This window comes from Chelon labrosus (assembly GCF_963514085.1).
Source record: "Chelon labrosus genome assembly, chromosome: 10".
Classification (NCBI taxonomy): domain Eukaryota; kingdom Metazoa; phylum Chordata; class Actinopteri; order Mugiliformes; family Mugilidae; genus Chelon; species Chelon labrosus.
Window position 1 is genome coordinate 12707038 of NC_140360.1, and position 20735 is coordinate 12727772.

The 20735-nt window shown below is 44.2% G+C and overlaps 2 protein-coding genes across 7 annotated transcripts in view; one reads left to right on the plus strand and one right to left on the minus strand.

Annotated features, from left to right (window-relative positions):
- Window positions 1–7276, plus strand: part of fmnl3 (formin-like 3) — a 30835-nt gene extending 23559 nt beyond the window's left edge. For 2 of the 5 annotated variants that reach the window (XM_084554333.1, XM_084554337.1), the window contains 7 exons: window positions 44–347; window positions 424–504; window positions 610–739; window positions 858–1018; window positions 1211–1312; window positions 2351–2443; window positions 2571–4039. In XM_084554333.1, the coding sequence (XP_084410459.1) occupies window positions 44–347; window positions 424–504; window positions 610–739; window positions 858–1018; window positions 1211–1312; window positions 2351–2443; window positions 2571–2852 (1153 nt within the window). In that variant the 3' untranslated portion in view covers window positions 2853–4039. The other 3 variants (XM_084554334.1, XM_084554335.1, XM_084554336.1) reach the window with 3 other exon arrangements.
- Window positions 7277–8674: 1398 nt separating this feature from the next.
- LOC311495027 (low-density lipoprotein receptor-related protein 1-like) overlaps window positions 8675–20735 on the minus strand; it is a 77640-nt gene continuing 65579 nt past the window's right edge. The window contains exons 59-89 of one of the 2 annotated variants that reach the window (XM_084554329.1): window positions 20423–20610; window positions 20105–20310; window positions 18288–18476; window positions 18016–18164; window positions 17673–17766; window positions 17445–17561; window positions 17211–17330; window positions 17008–17130; window positions 16788–16913; window positions 16578–16694; window positions 15772–15878; window positions 15521–15653; window positions 15234–15356; window positions 15000–15122; window positions 14762–14902; window positions 14522–14659; window positions 14310–14429; window positions 13946–14229; window positions 13664–13842; window positions 13473–13579; window positions 13212–13331; window positions 12943–13119; window positions 12696–12836; window positions 12411–12584; window positions 12116–12277; window positions 11805–11976; window positions 11449–11550; window positions 11280–11356; window positions 11100–11193; window positions 10149–10293; window positions 8675–9318 (exon numbers count right to left, since the gene is read on the minus strand). In XM_084554329.1, coding sequence (XP_084410455.1) covers window positions 9181–9318; window positions 10149–10293; window positions 11100–11193; window positions 11280–11356; window positions 11449–11550; window positions 11805–11976; window positions 12116–12277; window positions 12411–12584; window positions 12696–12836; window positions 12943–13119; window positions 13212–13331; window positions 13473–13579; window positions 13664–13842; window positions 13946–14229; window positions 14310–14429; window positions 14522–14659; window positions 14762–14902; window positions 15000–15122; window positions 15234–15356; window positions 15521–15653; window positions 15772–15878; window positions 16578–16694; window positions 16788–16913; window positions 17008–17130; window positions 17211–17330; window positions 17445–17561; window positions 17673–17766; window positions 18016–18164; window positions 18288–18476; window positions 20105–20310; window positions 20423–20610 — 4386 coding nt within the window. In that variant the 3' untranslated portion in view covers window positions 8675–9180. Of the gene's footprint in view, window positions 9319–10148; window positions 10294–11099; window positions 11194–11279; window positions 11357–11448; window positions 11551–11804; window positions 11977–12115; window positions 12278–12410; window positions 12585–12695; window positions 12837–12942; window positions 13120–13211; window positions 13332–13472; window positions 13580–13663; window positions 13843–13945; window positions 14230–14309; window positions 14430–14521; window positions 14660–14761; window positions 14903–14999; window positions 15123–15233; window positions 15357–15520; window positions 15654–15771; window positions 15879–16577; window positions 16695–16787; window positions 16914–17007; window positions 17131–17210; window positions 17331–17444; window positions 17562–17672; window positions 17767–18015; window positions 18165–18287; window positions 18477–20104; window positions 20311–20422; window positions 20614–20735 lie in introns of both variants that reach the window. The other variant, XM_084554328.1, reaches the window with a different exon arrangement.

The window sequence follows — 20735 nt, forward strand, 5'->3', positions numbered from 1 at the left end:
TACCTACAGAACAGGTCACTGATAACTGTTCTGTGTGCTGCAGGTTTGACCTCAAGGTCTTACCCGTCGACTTTGTGGAGTGCCTGATGCGCTTCCTGCCCACGGAGTCCGAGGTGAAGGTGCTGCGTCAGTACGAGCGCGAGCGGCGCCCTCTGGATCAGCTCGCCGAGGAAGATCGCTTCATGCTGCTGTTCAGCAAGATCGAGAGGCTCACGCAGAGAATGAACATCATCACCTTCGTTGGGAACTTCGCTGACAACATCAACATGCTGACGCCACAGCTCAATGCCATCATTGCTGCTTCCGGCTCAGTCAAGTCCTCACCGAAGCTGAAGAAAATGCTCGAGGTAAGCAGTGTTAATTTAGCAGCATTTTTTTTTTTCGTGTTCCTTTTAAGCATATTCATGAAGTCTTTTGGTTTAGATCATCTTAGCCTTGGGAAACTACATGAACAGCAGCAAACGAGGCTGTGTTTATGGCTTCAAACTGCAAAGCCTTGATCTGGTGAGTAATATGTTTACTGTGATACCAGTAAATAAAATAAAATATTTCTTAAGGTTTGTTGTTGCGCTATTTTTGTTGATAATTCTTCTTTTGGGTCTCTCACAGCTTCTGGACACTAAGTCTACAGACAGAAAGATGACATTGCTCCACTACATAGCTCTCATTGTAAAGGAGAAGTACCCTGACCTGGCAAACTTCCACAACGAATTGCACTTTGTGGATAAAGCTGCAGCAGGTGAGTTTACACCGAACTTATTCTTTCAGCAGCCACATGAAGATACAGAATGTTTTTTTGTGTATGTGTAATATGCTTAAAAGGTTTGTAAATAAGACGTATTCTCTATTGTGTGAAGTATCTCTGGAAAATGTGCTGCTGGACGTTCGAGAGCTGGGCAAAGGCATGGACCTTATCCGGAGAGAGTGCAGCCTCCATGACCATTCAGTCCTGAAAGGCTTCGTCCAGGCTAGTGACACACAGCTGGACAAGCTGCAGAAGGACGCCAAGACAGCAGAGGTATCCCACACCGTCTTCACCTCCTAAACATCAAAAGTATCCACTGGCACAAAAGAAAATAGACACGAAGCTAACCTCTGTCACACAGACAGCTATAACACACAACCAATCACTGTCCTCCTAAGCTCCTAACTCAACAGTGTTTACAAACATTGCTTCCACTTTGGCACTGTCTTCCTTCCCCAATTCTAGGAAGCCTTCAACAGTGTGGTGAACTACTTCGGAGAGAGTGCCAAGACGACTCCACCCTCTGTGTTTTTCCCCGTGTTCGTGCGCTTCATCAAGGCCTACAAGGTGAGGACGGCGAGCAGAAGCAGCGGTGATGTATCTCTCCTCCCCTGCGTGCTGACAGGGCCCAAGGTTCTCTGCAGGTCATCGGGGGAAGTTTGTTGTCAGTCTCAGTCCGAGCAGAGCAGAGCAGAGCAGAGCAGGGCAGGGCAGAGCGCTGGCTGCCTCTCTGCCACAGGACGTGGCGTATAGTCCGAGGCCAAATAACAGGAAAGGCCAGCTGGGTCTGACTGTGGAGCCGCAGCTGTGGTGTTTAGACTCATTCCACCCCTCCTCCTCCCCTTTGTGCCCTTCTCCCCTTTACCTCCGGACAGCCTCGCCCTGCCCCGCCACACAGCACACTTCCTGAGATTGTTCTCAATCTGGATTTATGGGATCTGCTCAAGGAAATGTGCAACACAAGGATTTTTTTGTCTGTTTGAGTTAAAGAAACTGTTTAATATACACATGTTACATCTCAAACTAAAATAAAATTAGATGAAGAATAGTTAGTTTGAGCAGCTTTTCAGTCTTGTGTTGCCAGAGCTTAAATTTAGCAAGAGCTATAACCAAAATGACAAACCAGCCGTGGGTGGAAGATAAAACCACAATACTAAAAACCCAAACTCCAAATTAACAGGAGGAGAAAACGTCTCTTCCCCGTCAGAGCTTCCTGGAAATTGTAGTTAAATGTAGTTGATACAGGATGCTGTCATATCTTTTAACTTGGCTAAGAGCCAGGTTAGCGGTATCATCCTGTTTTCAGTATTCACATATGCTAAGCTAACTGAATGCTGTCTGCAGCTTGTTGACAGCATGAGACAGACATTGTCCTTCTCTTATATCTTTACCAAATTTCAAACTATTCCTTTAAAGTGTGTGTCTGACAGGTTGAAAGGGGGGCAGAAGATACTTTCTTAATGTTTATTAAAGCATCCCTTTCCTGTTTAGGTTCAGCTTCTGACCTGTTATCTTTGCACTTAAAAGGGCCACACAAGTGTTGTTGACTTATTTGAGCTGCACTTTCTTGTCACAGATGGGTCACCCTTTTTCTCTTCTCAACAGGATGCAGTGGAAGGCAACGAACAGAGGAAAAAGCAAGAGGAAGCAATGAGGGAAAAGTTACTGGCTCAGGAGGCCAAACAGCACGACCCCAAGGTACAATCCAAGTGCATGCAACGGAGCTGAATGAAAACGATCAGATGTTTACTCAGTGCTAAATAAAGCCATAGCGGTGTGCCAAAAAGCACAGAGAACAGTACAAATATCCTCTCTGCTGGTCCAGGTCCAGGCCCAAAAGAAGAGGCAGCAGCAGCACGAGCTGATTGCAGAACTGCGCAGGCGGCAAGCGAAAGACCACCGGCCCGTGTACGAGGGCAAGGATGGCACCATTGAGGACATCATCACAGGTGGGCCAGACAGAACTATAAAAAGTCCCCATATGGGTGCCAGCAGCCCCAGCGTTCCCAGGCTCAGGATGACTGTGGTCATTCACTGCTCAGCTCCTTTGAAGTGCACCTTGTGCTACGTGGTCCAGACACCAGCACATCTGGAGCACAGCACATAGTAGCAAAGCAGTCGCTGCTGGCTGCACCATGACGTACTGTCTAGTTAGTTGTGAAACACTAAAGCTGTTGAGCCTCAATACGCAGAATGTCATATGCACAGTTTGGTCCCAAGTATACAAGAAATTCAGTAACTGTCATCCTAATTTAAAGATACTACTATTATGCAAGGTATTCTGTTGTTGCCTGATAAGACAATCCAGGATTATTTAACAATAGCTGTCAAAGGTACGCATTTCAAAATCCGTCATGTTTTGAGGGGAGACACTACATGGAGACAGGGTAAACAGGTGTCAATATAAAACTTCAGCAGTCAATTAGTCACAATGAGACAATTATTTTTCATTTTCGGCAATTTCATGTTTAAATATATGTTATTACCTGCTCAAATATTTGCAAATTTGCCTACATTTCCCGATCGGAAGTCTGAAAATTGGATAAAATCCTCATGAGACAGTCAGTGAGAGTTTTTACAGAGGGGATTTTATGATATCTCTTTTTAAAACTATATAAATCACAATATACTGTTAATAGCCAGACTTTTCTTTGCCACATTTTTAGGAATAAAATGTTAAGTTGTCGATTAAATCACACCCTTGTAAAAAAACCCTCATAATGTAGATTTGAATAAAGCTAAACGTCCGGTGCGTGTTTGAAAAGTGGAGACTTCTGACACAGAGTAGGTACAAATTAGATATTATCTAATAAAATAAGAACTCATTTACATAAATTACCAATAGACAGGTGTAGTAAAATGTGTTTTTTAGGTTTTCTTTCAATGTAGCTGAAAGAAAACATATTATGAAAGCAAAAAGTGTAGTGTTTTCCCTCAATCTAGGAAAAAATGAAGAAGAAAATGATATCTACAGCCTCAGCATAGCACATAAACTAACTTTTGTCATGATGATTAATCACAGTCTAAAATGTGAATAATATACATGTTGCGTCAGTATAATGTTTTTGTAATATTGCTTGTGTGCCACTACTATCAGAGCAGTAACAGACATGTTCAGTGTGTCCTAATGCTAATAAAACCCCCTCAAGGTTTGCTTCCGTGGACCCGTGCCACAAACGGCACAGCTCCAGTTTTTTATCAGGTTCATGACAGCCTCCTGAACAAAATATTCCCATCGACCCACCGCCTAGAAAGGCACTGTCTCAGGTGTGACGTGTTTTCTCTTCCTCCCCCTCCTCCCCCAGTACTGAAGAGCGTGCCCTTCACAGCCCGCACTGCTAAACGCGGCTCACGGTTCTTCTGTGAAGCCAACATCTGCGACGACGCCAACTGCTAGCCCTTCCCCCTTAATGGCAAGGTTGTCCAGGTGTCTCTCGTACGCCTCCTGACACTGTGCATGCAGCATGATCCCTATTACCCACCCAAAACCCCACCCCGACTACAACTACTGTCAACTAACCTGGGCCGCCATTGGTTGTTTTTGTTCTACTTGAGAAGACTCCTATCAGGCGACTGGTGATAGGAGTCGGCCAAACCTCTTTGCCTGGCACAGATCTTGATGGAAAAAAACAGAAACAGTTGTACAGAGTGTCAACATGTTTTTCCTTTTTAATATGTGAAAAACATGTTGACTCACAACTGCATTTAAATTTAGTCAGAGCATCGTGCATGACAAGTAAAATAAAAGCCTGTGCATTATTATTTCTCCTTCTGAATTCAATGATCTTAACATAAAGAGGTTTGGCTAATTTGCCAGTTTTATCAACGGTGCCTTGTTCCATGAGACTAACTAACTTGTTTGGTGTTGGTTTTTTTTCCGGCTAACATGTCACTCTTCTTTCCTCAACCAACCACTGTTTATTCCACCCCCCCTCATCCCTCTCCAGCTGAGAAGAAGATTAATGACAGTATTTCCCACTCCTAAGAGAGGGTAAGGAAGGTAGCCTGGCTAAAAACCCGGCCCGCTTGGCCCTCCGGCTCATTTGTGCTGCTACAGTGATGTCAGCTGCTTCAGCTAGCGCTTCAGATGCAAACAAACAAACAAAAAAAAAGCTTTTGAGATTTGCTTTACCACACACAACTAATTTGAAGAAGCCTGTTAGAGCCGTGCTACGGAGAAATCGCTTGGCTAGTTGGTTAAGAATCCATCAAGTCTTTGCCTCGGAGAAGAGCCCCCTGTGGTATTTTTTAACAGTTTTAATGCAGACCTGTACCCTTAAAGATCATCATCATCGTCCTCATTCCCTCCTATTACGTGTTGCATGTTGTCCAGTGTCCATTTACCCCTCACCTGTCAACAACGTCCGCCATGTTTGTCTTTGCTAACTGTCATATGCGGTGTGCTCAACGGCTATTTATCTGGTCAACAGGCTCTACAGTAAAAAAAAAAAAAAAAAAAAAAAAAAAACATGGGTCCATTGCTCTCCATCCAAAAATCTTACAAAACTTTTACTTTCACACACATTTTATATGTTAGACAATAACACAAAGAGCTTGTTGACCATTGTACTGAAACCATGATGGCTTATTTTATTAATTTTTTTAAAACTGCTGCATTTTTTGTGTCAAGCAGTTGCTATGACAACATCCCCAAAGCCTTGGATTTCACTGCTTTTCTGTGTCAGCTGAAATCCAAGGTTGTGGGAATGTTTACGTTCTTATTTGCTCATTTTTCATATTTGAAATATACTACAGTTAACACTCAGTTGCCATTTTATTAAGTACAGTTAGCTAAAAAAAAGTAATGCACTGTAATACAGCAATATTCTTGAGGTTATTAGCATCTCCATGATTATTATTTTTTTTTCTAGGATGTGTTGCATTATACAGCTAGGTGTTTCTGTTAATAAGCTTACCCTCACTGATGCAAACGAGGTGGACCAAGCGACAGAAACACAGCAGTTTATTAGGTGTACCTAATAAAGTGGGAGCTGAGTGTGTGTCCTCTGCATTTAAAAGCAAAGGCGTTAAAAGAAAAAGTAAGAGGAAACAAGTTTTGCTCCTCTAACATGTGTGTCCCCTCCCTGTCTCTCACCCCTCTCTCCACGCCTACTCACAGATCTCCGAAACCAGCCTTTCCTGCGAGCTGACGCGTTGATCCGGAGCGGTTGGAAGAGACCCTAAACCACTTACTCGTCACTTAAACTCCCCTCCCCGCTATAACCCTCCTCCCCGTGTCTCAACCCCCCGAGGCTGCAGATCACAAAGACTGAAAAGGGAGGACAGGACAGAGCCCTTGCTTTAGCTGGGTAATTTATTTATTTATGGAGGCCCTTTACAGCCACTTTGCAGGCATCATTTCAGAAGCACAATGGGCTACTCCCCCTGTCACTGCAAGTGTAAGACTTTCCCCTGCTCTGCTGGGATTGAGAGTTGGACCAGCTGGAGGTTGACAACAGTACAGGTGAGGCAAATTGAGGACTGGCAGAGGAAGAAGTGCACTTCCGCTAACAAGTGCCTCCCAGCCCGTGGATCTTCATGTGGTTATTCCTAGAAAACCTCCAAACGTACAGTCGAAGCAGGACTTAAGACTGCAAGGCAGCCAAGATAAGTTGCCAACTCTGCTGCTGGGATGTTTGCCTTCTCCCTTTTAACAGAAGCTTTGATATTCTAACGAGACATTTCGTGGACAGTTTCTCAACATTAAGTCTTCCCAACACATTCAATCAAGACTTAATACTGACTCCGTTCAGACTGTATCTGGGTGGAGAAGACTGTCACTTTTACTAGTTCTTCTGGAGAAAGCTAGCCGAACCAAAACTTCTCAAGCGTCTCATGTTTTTCTTAAGAAGTGCCTTTTGTGGAAACAGTGTTATTGTTTTGTGATTCAGCCATAATTTGTTTCTTTTACACCTTTCATTTGTTAAAGATTGTATTTTCTACTGCCTTGTACTATAACGTTCTCCTTATAATACTGACGGCAATATGCAAGTTAAAATTTCAGGCTTTAAAGGAACAGCTAGAGGGTATATATATTTTTTTTATTTACCTCTCTAGCAAATCAGTGTCTTTAAGCAGCTGGGAGACCCTACGTCTTTGTGCCTTGTCCAAGTAGTGGTTTAAAAACTGAATGTTATGCGCCTCGACGACACTTCCTGTCTGGGGAGGTGACAAATGCAAGAAGAAGACTAGATGAAGGATGAGGGGTGTTTTAAGCTTTTTTAAAAAAAAAATATATATATCTGTTGCCTTTCCTCCTAAAAGCTGTTGAGACTTACATGGCACAAAGGGAGCGATATGTCTTTACACTACTTCATTTGGCTCAACCGTGTATGAGACACTATTCTTTACACTGATGTACATTCAAACCAAGAAATTTACTTTTTAGAGGAAACTGTCCTTGGTATTGTCTTTTGACAGAAAGATGACACTTCATGTTTAATAAATATGATGAAATGCATAACTACAAGTTGTCTTTACAGTTCTGGGCTCAGAAAGCAAAGGAGGGGTCTTTTTTTGACGAAGCAACATTCAACAAGCTTTTTCTTCAAGTTTTATTTCTTATTTCTAGGATAACTGACGCTTATTATTTCTGATGCACGCAAATACTAGCCGCTTTTCCTCGCCTCCTCCCCAAATGACAGACCAGGGCCATCGTACATGTCTACTATAAAAATCCATTTAATTTCTTATATCAAAAAGAAATAGAATCATAACAAAACAATCAGAACCACACGCGTGTGGGGGTTTTCGCCAACGAAATAAAATCTCCAACCGAAACTGTGATTGTTCTAATTTACATGGTGAAAGTTTAACAGAGCAGGATGCAAAAAAAAAAAAAAACCCAAAACAAAATTAAAAGTGATGAATACTGTTAACAAGTGAGGAGTAAAGCTAGAATTTCCTCTCGTTGGGTTGGGTGTGTGAGCACCATGCAGAATGATACGGCAGGTATGGCTGATGAGCTCAGTTAAAAGCAGCGTGGTGAGCGGTGAGATGCACAGAGACACCAGGCTGACGGACAGATGGTTAGCAGCAAAGCAAAGGAATTATATAAAAAAAAAAGGGGGGAATGCTTATCAGGAAGCTAATCAGACTCCTTCCTGGGAATGCACTTAACAATGAGCATTAACCTAAATGACATGTCCATGTAGTTACATAAAGCTAAAAAAAAAAAAACTCTCCCACAGAAGTACGTACCATCAAACGGTCTCCCTGGCCTTTCCCGAAAGCACGTTTACAATCAAAAAGGACAGAAGACAAACGCGACCACTCTGGGCTAATTATTGGTCGTGTCGTTAATCAGTGATGACCGAAAATTCACAGAAGCCTGCCTTCACTCCCCTCTTCCCAACAAAAAAAAAAAAACAAATAAAAACTTTCTAGAGCTGTTAGAGGAAAAAAAACAAATCCGGCTCCTGTCCAGAGTGTCCAGCAGTAGGCTAAACCAAGGCCACGGATTTCCATCCCAGACTTTTCATCCTGGAATGTGGACTTTATTACAATCATCTTCAACCAGCACACTCGCACATTGCCTCATTCATTGCCGACACAAAGCATGTCAATTACACAATGACTTAAAAAACTGTTAAAAAGTACAGACTGCTATTTGTTACTGTTGTTTGTATTCCTGGGTATATTCTCAAGACACTTTGTTAATAGGTTCATATATATGGAAATATATAACTTTAGTCTGTGCAAGGAGGTAAAAGACAATCACTTGTATGTAGTTCTTCGCGACGACAGAACACACACTGTCCGCGATGCCGAGTCCTCCCGTGTGTACATGTGCAGTTAAACATCATTTCATTCCTCCCCCAGCCTCGGTCTCCCTTTAGGCCTCCAGCAGCAAACATACATATACACATAACGCGAAAGACTGAGCTGCACCAGCATCCAGGAAGCATTCATAGTGAGCACTGACACGTCTCCTCTCTTTCACGAACAACAAAGACTCGGCTAATGTTTTTCTAGGATGGAACAATATTCTGTTTTTTTTTTTCTTCTCTCCCCTATACAATTCATACAAAAATAAAAAAATTAAAATTGTTCCACTGCCATTTGTATCTCTCTATCTTTTACATTTGCACAGAGGTAGTGGCTATATGCGTGAGAGAGGAGGGAGAGTTGTTGTGAGGAGGTGAGCAAAATTAAAAAGAACTGAATAAATGTCTATAAAATGGTTCCTTTTCCGTCACCAGAGGACTTTTTTTTTGTTGTTTTTTTTGTCAAAGAACAAAATATAATACTGCAATCACTTAAAAAAGTAGTCCTTCATTTTATACATTTTATACAGTGTTCTCGCTTTTTTTTTTTTTTTTTTTGTTGCTTTTTCTTTTCAGTTGGTAAAGGCATAAGATGAGAGCGCTCGTCCGCTCAGCACTGGGTTGGGCAAGGCAGGACAATGCTGACAAGAGTTCAGCCCGTGCCGAGCTCTACGCCAGCGGGTCACTCATGTCATCGTCTCCCTGGGAGAGGAGCTCCTTCTTCTCGTCAGTGCTGGCCAGAGAGTTGCGGCTGTTGTGGGCGCCCATGTACAGGGTGGCATACACTGGGTTGGTGAAGTTAGTGGGCTGCAGAGAAAGGAAAATTACATGGTGAGTTGAGGGCAAGAGAAAGGCACAGATTCTATAAATGTCCGAAGCGCACTTGCTGAATTTTGCACGTTAAAAAAAGGGCCAGTTCACCTAAATAACAGTAAATTATTTCACCACTAAAACCACGGCTTAAAGGTTTGATTTGTTACATTCTGCATGCTTGATATATTCTTCACTGGGTCTGTCTCCTTGCATGCTCTGGTTCCGTGTTTTAGTGAGTGCAGGTGCATCAAAATGCCAAAAGTTTGAACAAAAACACAACAGAAATTAGAAATTTAAAGTTTTTATGCTCATCCGAAAAGCAGCAAAATGGGATGGGAACATTTTTACTTCGTAAATAAGGCGCCTGTGCATGAAATTTCAAAAAATACATTTGGACAAAGACTTTAGAATGACATGAAACTTTGAAGAGAGTGTAACGTTCCTCAAATGAATAGATAAAACAAATATAAATCACACATTTTCACAATACTGCTTACAATTTTCCAAGTCTGTGCTTTGACTGGTGCTCTTAGTGTCATAAACTTGTTGCAGCCTCCTTACTTGCAGCAGTTTAATGGTACCTTGCTGGGGAATTAGCGCCACCAGCTGGTTATCCTGACAAACTAGCTCTTAACAGTCATAACCTTTGAATACATCTGGACAGATCTTTTATTTAATGCACTTATTAAACTTAAATTTGGTCAATCTGGGTACACATTTCTGCTATGTAGACGCAGGTAAAATCTGTTCAAAAATTAAGAAAACAAGGAGCCGATATGAACATGAACGGACAATTTAAACGTGAGTGCTCTATGATATCTCACCTTGTCCGGGTCCAAAGCAAAGTCCGAATCCAAAAGCTCTCCAGCGTCATCATCAGGGTCTCCTTCATAGATCTTATAGGCAGGGTTCCCAATCTCAACATTCATGGCTCCGTTTGTCATTCGGTGGTGCTGGAAGCCCTTGGCACTGCAGGGAGACAAAATCAAAAGTGATTTACCATCTTAGCAAAAGATTCCCAAAAACGAGATGTGCTATAATTCAGTCACAGAAAAGCATCCTAACCGGATACTGACTCAGCATCAGCTACACACAACCCACGCAACCAAGACAACACATATTAAAAGGTTGTCAAATGAGCTTTTTTTTTTTGTCAAAAGGTCATTTGATCAAACCCGTGGAATATAGCGCAGCATGTCTGTCACAGAGAATGCTGGATTCTCACGTTGCAAATGTTCAGCTCTTTGCAAGCGAATAGACATTTTCCATCGATGCACAGTTCTACATTTTACTCTGCAAGCACATGGCATAAGCCTAACATTTACACATGTAAACAAGGAAAGGTATGGAGATGCAAGAAGGACGGTTCAGTTGTTTGTGCGTCACCATCCAGAGCTACTTCATATAAGAGTCATTAGGCCTCGATGTGACTCGGGGAGGTAAACAGGAGATGGCAGGCAAGGACGGACAGACAGATTTCTGCACTGACCCACAGGACGGACAAATGCACTGACAAAAAAGCATAGCCAATCTGACTGTATATTAGGAAAGGGAAGGGGAGAGGACTTGAGGGTCAATAGGTGAATTATGTAACCCTATCCAGTTACCGCGAGCACTGAGAACGAGATTTGCCCGGGCACAGAGACCTGGGAGACAGGAAATAGATGGTTATCAAAAGGTAAGAGAGAAAGAGAAGCTAGACAGCACAGGCGCGAGGACCGGATGAGAAATGGAGTTTGGGTAAAAACCAAGGACTCTCAGAGACGAGGACTCACCCGCGCATTCTCCGCTTGTACCACAAGATGGCACCGACCACCAGGAACGCCAGCAGAAGCAGGAGAAGCACTGGGATGACAATGGAGGCCGTGCCTGCGAGGGATCAAATAATGTGAGCGAGTAGGAGCGAAGTGCGGGATTTCTTAAAATAACCGCCTATCGGGAACTTTGTGACTTACCTCCACCAGAAGAAGAAGACGAATCTACAGGGGCAGCTGGCACTTCACATTTGTATCCCGTCCATCCAGTGGGACACCTGGACAGAGTTATAAAGTATGTGAGTTTGAAACACAGTAAATCATATGGATGTGTGGATGATGAGCTGAAGTTGCGGGGGTCATATCTTACTTGCACTGAGGCAGCAGTGTGCGTGTCTCCACTGTACATTGTCCATTTGTGCAGTAGTCCAAACAAGTATAGCAGCTGGGCTGGGTCTGACCGTTGGGGCAACTACACACACACAAAAAAAAACAATGAATTAGCCACTTTACACTCCTACTACAGCATATTAATGTCCTGTGTCAGCATTTTCACGTACTTTTGACCACATGGCAAACTTTTAAGTAGCATAAGTCAACAGAATGGTGTAGAGTGACCTTACAGAGTCCAAAGACCAAAACTTTCCAAAATAAAAGCTAACAAATATTTACTAATTAAACTTTACTTTCTCTGGTGCAGAGTCCACATTCGACAGCATTGCCTACCTGCAGGAAACCTCCCCCGAGGATGACGTCAAACACTTGCCCGTCCCGCAGAACTGACATTTGTCCAGCTCACACTGGTGCCCGATGTACTGAGTGGGGCACAGGCAGAGTTTGGTGCCATTGGTGGTTTGTAAGCAGGTTCCACCGTTCTGGCAGAACCCTTCACATTTACCTGACAAGAAAGAAGAAAAGAGAAGCGCAGAACAGACTCATTTAATTGCATAGCCACAACATACCAATTGTTTTAACAATCACACACAGTGTCAAGTCAAATAATGTGAAAACATCTGAAAACACGTGCGGCCACTTACTGTACTGGCACTGGTCTCCCTGGTACTCTGGCGGGCAGCTACAGGTTGGCTGGTTGCCCATGTTGACCGAGCAGTTGCCTCCATTCTGGCAGTAGTCCTGACAAGTGTGGAGGTTGCAGTTGGGCCCCGTGAAGCCCTTCGGGCATCTGCAAGTCGGTGCACCTACGACACAGGGAAAATATGAATTAAGAGTTAAAAGAAACCTGAATTTACCCTGACACTTTTGTAGCCTTCAATATGCAAACAATATGCAGGCCAACAGGCAGATCACAAGGTTTCCAAAGGATGCTTTTACCTGTATGGGAAGCAGTGCAGGTGCCTCCGTTCTTGCAGTAGTCCCTGCACTGGTTGATCTCACATCTCTCTCCAGTGTAGCTGGGCTGGCAGCGACACTTGGCCACCTGACGGGCGTTGAGGAAGCAGCTCCCACCGTTCTGACACTGAACGTTGCAGGGCCCTGAGGGCGGAGCTGTGGAAGGGGACATTTTTAATTGCAGGATCACAATGTAAACAGCTCAGATGTCAATCTGCTAAAACGGAAGTTTGGATATAAACATGTGACGTATATCTGCAGACTTACAGAAGGGTGACTGGGAGGGACTCGGCCTCTCCACGCAGGTGCCGTTGTCTGCGACGTAGCTGTTGGGGCATGTGCACACTGGTCCACTGGGGCTGAGCAAACACAGCCATTCACACTTTTTCCTGTCACATGGGTTAGTCACTGGTGCAGAGAGAAAGAAGACATCCAATGAGAAAAATCTGCACAGTGTATAAAAACTTAAATGTTGAAACAAGGCACATGATGTGTGAGTACATTTGACACTCACTCTCTGGCTGCTTGTAACGGTGGTACAGGACGATGTCTGTAGCGTGGTTGATGCCTGTAGTGAGATTCTCCATGGGGCCTTTGCCAAACTTGTTGACCCGGAAGACGACATTGTTTATATATGTGACCCCATATATGTAGTCCTCAAAGATGTCAATGCTGAATGGATGGAGCAGGTCTAGAAATGAGAGAAATAAGGCAAAGGTACATGTGTTAATGTCAGATTTTTATATGTTTATGTTTCATTCAGGTTTGTTTAAAGAACTCAACTGTTTTTAATGCCGGAGACAGCAATGACGGGGTCTGAGCCATCCAGACGGACGCTGCCAATGACTGAGAGTTTAGCATCTGCCCAGTAAAGACGCTCGTTGAAGTAGTCCACAGCCAAACCTGCAGGGGCAGAATGACAGAGCCTCCTTCAAGAAATGGAAATCTATATACAAATCATGGTATGATGCCTGACATCCACGCTTTTCTTTCCCTGGAAACATCAGGCGGAGATAAATCATACGGTGTTGATGCAGCACTGACCTGTGGGCCACTGGATGTTCTCATGGACTAGAGTTTGTCTTAGTGTGCCGTCCATGGCGGCTGTCTCAATTTTCGGGTGGTTCCCCCAGTCTGCCCAGTACATGGTACTAAATAGAAAGCACAACAGTTAAACAACACAATTACCAATATGGTGACATAAAGCAAATAATTTCAATCAAGCGCAGTCTTACCCTCTCTGTGGATCTACTACAATGGCGTACGGCTCGTCTATCATGCCAGAGATGAGGGTCTTGCAGTGCTGACCTGACATCTGAGCCACTTCAATTACATCTCGACCAGAGTCAGTCCAGTACAGGTTACCGGCCACCCAGTCCACAGCTATACCCCGAGGCATCTTGAGCTCTTTGATCTGAATACGAGCAGAAATGCTTTTAATGACTGCTCTTGTGTTTGAGTGTGCCAAGCGCGCGTCTTCATAGCCCGCGTTTCTGGACATATTCCACAAGCATTACCTGCAGGTTGGTGATCCTGCCCTCGCTCTGCCGTCGGTTGCGGTGAGAGTTGGAGGAAGACGATGACGTGGACGGTCCCGGAAGTTCGTAGGAGGAGATGCGGCCCGTGTGCCAGTTAGTCCAGAAGATGCGGTTGGTCTTGACGTGCAGGTCCATCGCATCGATACGCACGCTGGCATCTCCCTGGAAGGTCTGCTCATAGCGCCAGTTGGGCATGCCGGGGTCCAGGCTCCGGATTTCGTTGTCGTCAGCGATGTAGAGAATCTGTCGGCTGCTGTTCATGTCTGGAAGGAAAAGAGAATAAGTCACAACGATGGCTTTTGAAAATAAAAAGATATCAAACAGATGAAAGTCTGATCCTCACTGTCAGCCTTGCAGGAGTCACTGATCCTGGTGAAGTACTTGTGGCAGCTGCACTTGTAGGAGCCTTTGGTGTTGTTGCAGATGTGGGAACACACTCCAAACTGGAGACACTCGTTCTTATCTGGGAGATGGAAAATCAAAGGAAACTCAGTAAAAAGAAAAATATTACAACCCAACATACACGTGTGAAGTGAGTTGTTACTCTGTCTGTACCTCCACAGGTGTGGGGTCCTGTCTTCTGGAAGCCTGGTTTGCAAGAGCAGAAGGAGTCTGTGCCATTGATGACGCAGTGGGTCTCGTCTCCATCCCCACACTGAGTCCTGTTGCTACGACAGTCATTTATTTTTTTGTCTGGAAGCAAGCACACAAGTGAAAGATGAGTCGTGGCATTTAAACATTGAGCATGTCAGACTTCAGATCTGTAGCCAGTTATAATACGCAATCAAGAGGCACCTGTCTTGCAGTTGATCTCATCGGAGCCGTAGTCCTCGCAGTCATTGAAGTAGTTACAGCGCTGAGTGGACGCCGTGATGCATCTGCCATTGGCGCACAAGAACTCGTCCTTCTCACATGAGGGAACAGATGGAGCAGCCTCTGCAGACAAAAAAGGGTGTGACACATGTCAGCGTCTCCTTAATCAAAGTTTAAGCAGCAGCAGGAGAGTCATAGTTAAAAAAACTCCACAACTCACCGCAGTTCAGTTCATCCGAGTTGTCGCCACAGTTGTTGACGCCGTCGCATCTCTTTGACAAATGCAGACATACGCGGTCATTTTGGCAACGGAACGCTCTGGTGGGTGGACACTGGAACCTCCCTGAGGGCCGAACAGAGAGCGGGATAAGAAGTTAGTAGGAAGAAAAGAAACAGATCAGGACAAAAGATGAGGGCCGACAGACATTCAATCTGTGCGTGATTTGCAACTTACTGCATTCTTCAGGATTCTCATCAGAGTTGTCCCCACAGTCATCCTCTCCATCGCACTTCCAAGCGAGAGGTTTACACAGAGTGTTGTTACACTGGAACTCGTCCAGAGGGCAGTGACGCCCAGCTGAGAAACACAGGAAGAAAGAGATTTTAACTCCTGGTGTGTGTTTGCATAAAACTTGATAGAACTTATTTTCATGATATTCAGCGGCACAGCCAGACAAATGTGTGACAAATCACTTCTGCAAATTTCTCAGTAAATGTCGGTTAAATTATTCAAACACCCACCAGCACCGCCGCAGTTCTCCTCATCACTGCCGTCCATGCAGTCAGGGTCGGCATCACACCTCCAGCGGATGGGAATACAGTGTCCGTTCTTGCACTGGAACTGGTCGTTGTCACACTTCAGATCACAGCCGTGCTAAAGAAACATCACAGCCCGGAAGGCAACTGAGAATCAGAATCGACTTACAAATGCACAACAAACACGCGCAAATAATACAAACAACAGATTTGATTTTAACATTAGGTCTCCGCACCTCATCAGAGCCATCGGCGCAGTCGTGATCTCCGTCGCACTTCCACCTCCCGGCAATACAGCGGCCATTTGTGCAGGCAAACTCGCTCTCCGAACATTGTCGAGGCACTGCGGAAGAGGAAAGGCAAGGTCTGTGACAGTGACAACAATCAGGTGGGCTATGGTCGTTTTAGCCTTTAGCAAATAAAGCACAAGACAAGATGACACACTAACAGGGATGACTGTAGACAAATGCAGGAGGAGATGCAAGAGAGTGAAAGAAGCTCAATAAGTCTCAATGTTATTTTAATTTTTAACATTACTCATTTGAGGGTTTTATTTCTGTCCCTATAGGTTATATTTGTGGTGAAAATCAAAATTTGTATTATAAATTAGGTATTTTTTAGCAGACTCTGGTGGCAAAATTGCCAGTAGGTATATAGAGCTCAGCTTTCACAAGTCAGAGGAGATCACAGCGGGACAGGAGACATGAGAATGAAGACAGTCTGGAAGACACAGCAGAAAGGTGACACTGAATATGGGAGCGGTGAAAGTGACTTACCTCTGGCTCATGCCAACGGGACAGTATGAAATGAAACAAATACCAGATGATGTGAGACGCATCAGAAGTGACAGTGACTGGACAATGAATTAGCCCTAAACAAGTGCCTTAGCGTGTACAGTTTAAATGTTAAAAGGTACAAAGTGAGCATGTTACCAGTGGGAACGGCACAGGTGTTAAGTGACAGTGGACGAGGTGAGTTAAGAGATGTTGAAATGTATGCGGTAAAGAGGGGATTGGTTCTGAGCCTAAAAAGTGACACCTACTGCAATTGTCTTCATCCGAGTTGTCACCGCAGTCGTTGTCATAGTCGCACTGCCAGCGGCCCGGCACACAGCGGTTGTTCTTACACCTGAACTGGTATGGCTCACAAGTCCTCTCAGCTGTATGAATCACAAAATGTTGCTGCTGGTAAAACCAAAGCTGACAGAGATAATTATATACCTGCCTCTGTCTACTTTCAAATATATTCTTACCGCATTCTTCTTTCGGCTCATCTGACGCATCGCCACAGTCGTCCTCGCCGTCACACTTCCAGCGAGCAGGGATGCAGCGTCCGGAGTCTTTACAGCGGAACTCGTCCACGCCGCAAGTCATCTGGGCTGAAAAGGGAGGCGTTCGCCGGCAGTTAGACGGACAGCCAATCATCAGGCTGACCGATAATGAGTGACATGCAAAATAAAATGGGAGTCTTACTGCAGTTGGTGGGTTCATCTGATCCGTCCACGCAGTCGTTGTCACGGTCGCACACCCAGACGCGAGGTATGCAGCGTTTAGTGATGGAGCACTGGAACTGGGTGGGTGCACATGTGACCTCGGCTATGGGAGGAAATTACAAATAGATTTATAGCTCCTGGGTGGAGGAAGAAGAGAAGAAAAGTAAAAGCAGCGCTACTCACGGCAGTCCTTTTCATCCTCCCCTTCTCCGCAATTGTCCTGACCGTTACAGCGGAAGATGCCGGGTATGCAGCGGCTTGGGTGGGAACATTTGAACTGGCTAGGCAGGCAGACATGGATATCTGCAGTGCAGTGACACAGGCGACAAAACAAGGAACAGATTTAATGCTAATCAGTAAAGAACAATAAAGCAATCTGATGGTATGCAGAAATAGAATTAATTGGGGATGACATACCGCAGTTGGCCTCGTCTGAGTTGTCCTGGCAGTCGTTGTCTCCGTCACAGATGTAGGCAGGGTTGGTGCAGATGCCTGTCCCACACTGAAACTGCCCCGGCCTGCATTTGAACTCCGCTGTCATGGAAGGAAGATTACCGTTTGTTACTGAACATCTCTGTCATTTAAGCTTCTCCCTGCAGAATTTTACCTCGCATGCATGTACCATGTTAGAGGAATGTGACTTACGGCAGTCTGCTGGCTCGTCTGATCGATCTCCACAGTCGTCCTCCGTGTCACATTTCCACCAGAAAGGAATGCACTTGTCGTTCTTGCACACAAACTACGTCAGGGAGAGAAATGAATCAAAGCGATGATGGGCCGGAACGCCACGGATTTCAATGTCGCTGACAGAAGCAGATGCTAGGTACTGTAGCACCAGGCGACCAGCCAGATGTCAATAGGCAATAACCAGGCATGAGTAGTTTCTCAAACAAGCCACAGCAAGCGACTGAGATACTGAACAAACACTTATTAACTCTAGTCATTCACTTATATTTCCATTAATGGTGACTACACACAGACTCCTTACCTGGCTGGCTGTGCAGTTGGACATGCAAGTACGCTGATCATTGGACAGATAGAAGTTGGTGGGACAGGCACACTTGTAGCCTCCTCCAGGGGAGAGGAGGCAGAGGTTACTGCAGCCGCCGTTGTCAGTCTGGCAAGGGTGGTTAAGCACTGGGAAAGAAGGGAAATAACCTCTTTTACCCCTGATTTCACTGATACTGATAAGGTTTTAGTCATTTATTTTTCAGGTGAAATTCCCAAACTTTAAACCTCCAACAACAGTGCATCTCTCACCCTCTGGCTGGCGGTAGGGATGGTAAATGTGAATGTCCATGGGTCGATGCAGGGTGCTGATGAGAGTCGTCTTGTTGGTGCCCAGAGACTTATGAGCTCTGTTGATGGACTTAGTCTCCCAGTCGGTCCAGTAGATGTACTCCTCAAAGAGCGTCATGGCAAAGATGTGAGGGATGTCTTGACTCAGAACTAAGAGTGTAAACACAAACAGCAATTTATTTACAGAAGACTTTCCAGCATGATCTCCAGTAAAATTTCACGACGCTCTACAGGTAATTGGGGCATCTTTTCCTGCTTGCATTTTAGCTTTAAAGACAGTCTACTTTCCACAACAAAGAGATGTAGGTGAAGTGTGCAACATAGAACAGCTAATATCTAATTAATTAAATATGGAAAATTGATTTGTGTTTGAAATACCAAAAAATCTGTGGCAATATTCCATGATTTCAGCAATTACTAATTTGATATTCTTCCTCCTGATGTGTTGTTGTTGTGCAAAGGGTATGGTTAATGTGAAGCCCAGACAGGATGGGGTGCACAGTTACAGCGGCTCCGCTATATCTGCACGTTATGCAATAGGTTCCACACCCCATTAGGTTTTACACTCTTATTGCACTCATCCCGTATTTGTCATTTCATGTGCCTGCTCTCAGTGTTTGAAGTTGGTGCGTTACAGACACACACTGGATCGATCACATATTCACGCACGTGCGAATGAAACAGTAAACGCGCCAAGTGAACACGGCTTCGGCATCGATTTTAACAAACGACGTGCTTTAAACAATTCGAATGTTTGAAATGTGATAGCAGTTTTGGAGCATTTGTTCAAATTAAGTATTAGTCGGATTAGCAGGAATCGCCCTTTGGTCCATCCTTATCTGAGTTCAAACAGACGGCCTTGTTCTGCCAAGACATACAAGGCCACATTGGTGCTTTTATCGTTTGTGTATCCAGGGCAGGGGGAATAACTTAATGGGCTCATAACACAATTTAAATTTCTTTTGTCGTTCTTTTTAACAGTAGTTCATAAACATTGTATTGGATGAAACTGACGTATATGTAAAGTCATTTTTATGCACATTCATTTATTCATTGAATGAATAATGAGAAGCCGTAGCTGTCTATATGTTTTGAGCATAGATTAGCAATTGTGGGACATTTCAACGCCCAGCGGGCTCCAGAATTCCTGCATACCGACCATGGGTGACAATATCAACCATTGTAGCAAGTGTACTAAACAGCTGAGTGTCATGCAGACGTCAATGTGCTAGAGGCTATACTTGCCAGAACAATCTCCCCTATTCAGGGTTTCTATCCTCTGAAGGACTGCAGCCCTGCAGACAACCATCTAACCTCCCTGCTTATGGCCAAACAAATATGTGTGTGTATGCCTGACCATTCAAACAGATGACAAGACCATCGGCCTGCCAACTTACAAAACGTAATCACAGGATAACCTTATGTTTCACTATCACTACGCTCTTCTGTTAAGTTCGCAAGACAAAAAACGCTGAAATCCTCGGTGCAACTTTTATATAAATGAAGTAAATGCATAAAAAGTTGAAGTTGCAACTTGTAAGCATGGTTCCTCCAGGTTTCACTTCACATACTTAATTATGTTTGAACAAAAAAGACACAACAGTAGTGAGAATATACATCATACATCATATCCTGTATATGAATCTTACATGTCTACAGAGTAAAACAGTGGCTGAACTGAACATCTGAAGTGTCACACTCTCTGAACAATTTATAAATCAGGGAACGATGTGCTATCTTAGTAAGCTCACGTATTCATATGCATAATGGTCTGTTACCTGTGTGTCTGTTGGTGCCATCCAGGCTGGCAAACTCAATGTAGTCCTCTCTGGCATCAGCCCAGTATATACGGTCATTGATGAAGTCCAAGGTGAGTCCATTGGGCCAGGTGATCCTATCCTCTACTATGACGCTTCTGTTGGTGCTGTCCATCCCAATTCTCCCAATGTGAGGGTTGTCACCCCAGTCAGACCAGTACAGGTAGCTGCAATATTTAAATTAATTTAATTCTCAATGAAATTCACTCAGTGGGAAAGATCTCTTTGATGCTTAGAAGTTAAAATAACAAATGAGCTTAGTTTGCTTTCGTTTCTCACCCATAGCGTACGTCCACAGCCACAGCACGAGGTTCCCTCAGGCCGCTGTTGACCAGCACGGTCCGGTACGCTCCATTCAGTTTTGATACCTCGATAGTGTCCCTGCCTTTGTCACACCAGTACAAGTTTCCACCAACCCAGTCCACTGCCAAACCATCTGGATTACTCAAGGAGGTCCGGTGCAAGACCTGCTAGTCAAGTGGTAAGATAACAATAAGGTTTCCAATCAGAAACGCAACACTGCAAGAGGTGAATACTAATTAAAATGTGTTCTCTGTATCCACATATTAATTTAAATAAATGTACATGAGAC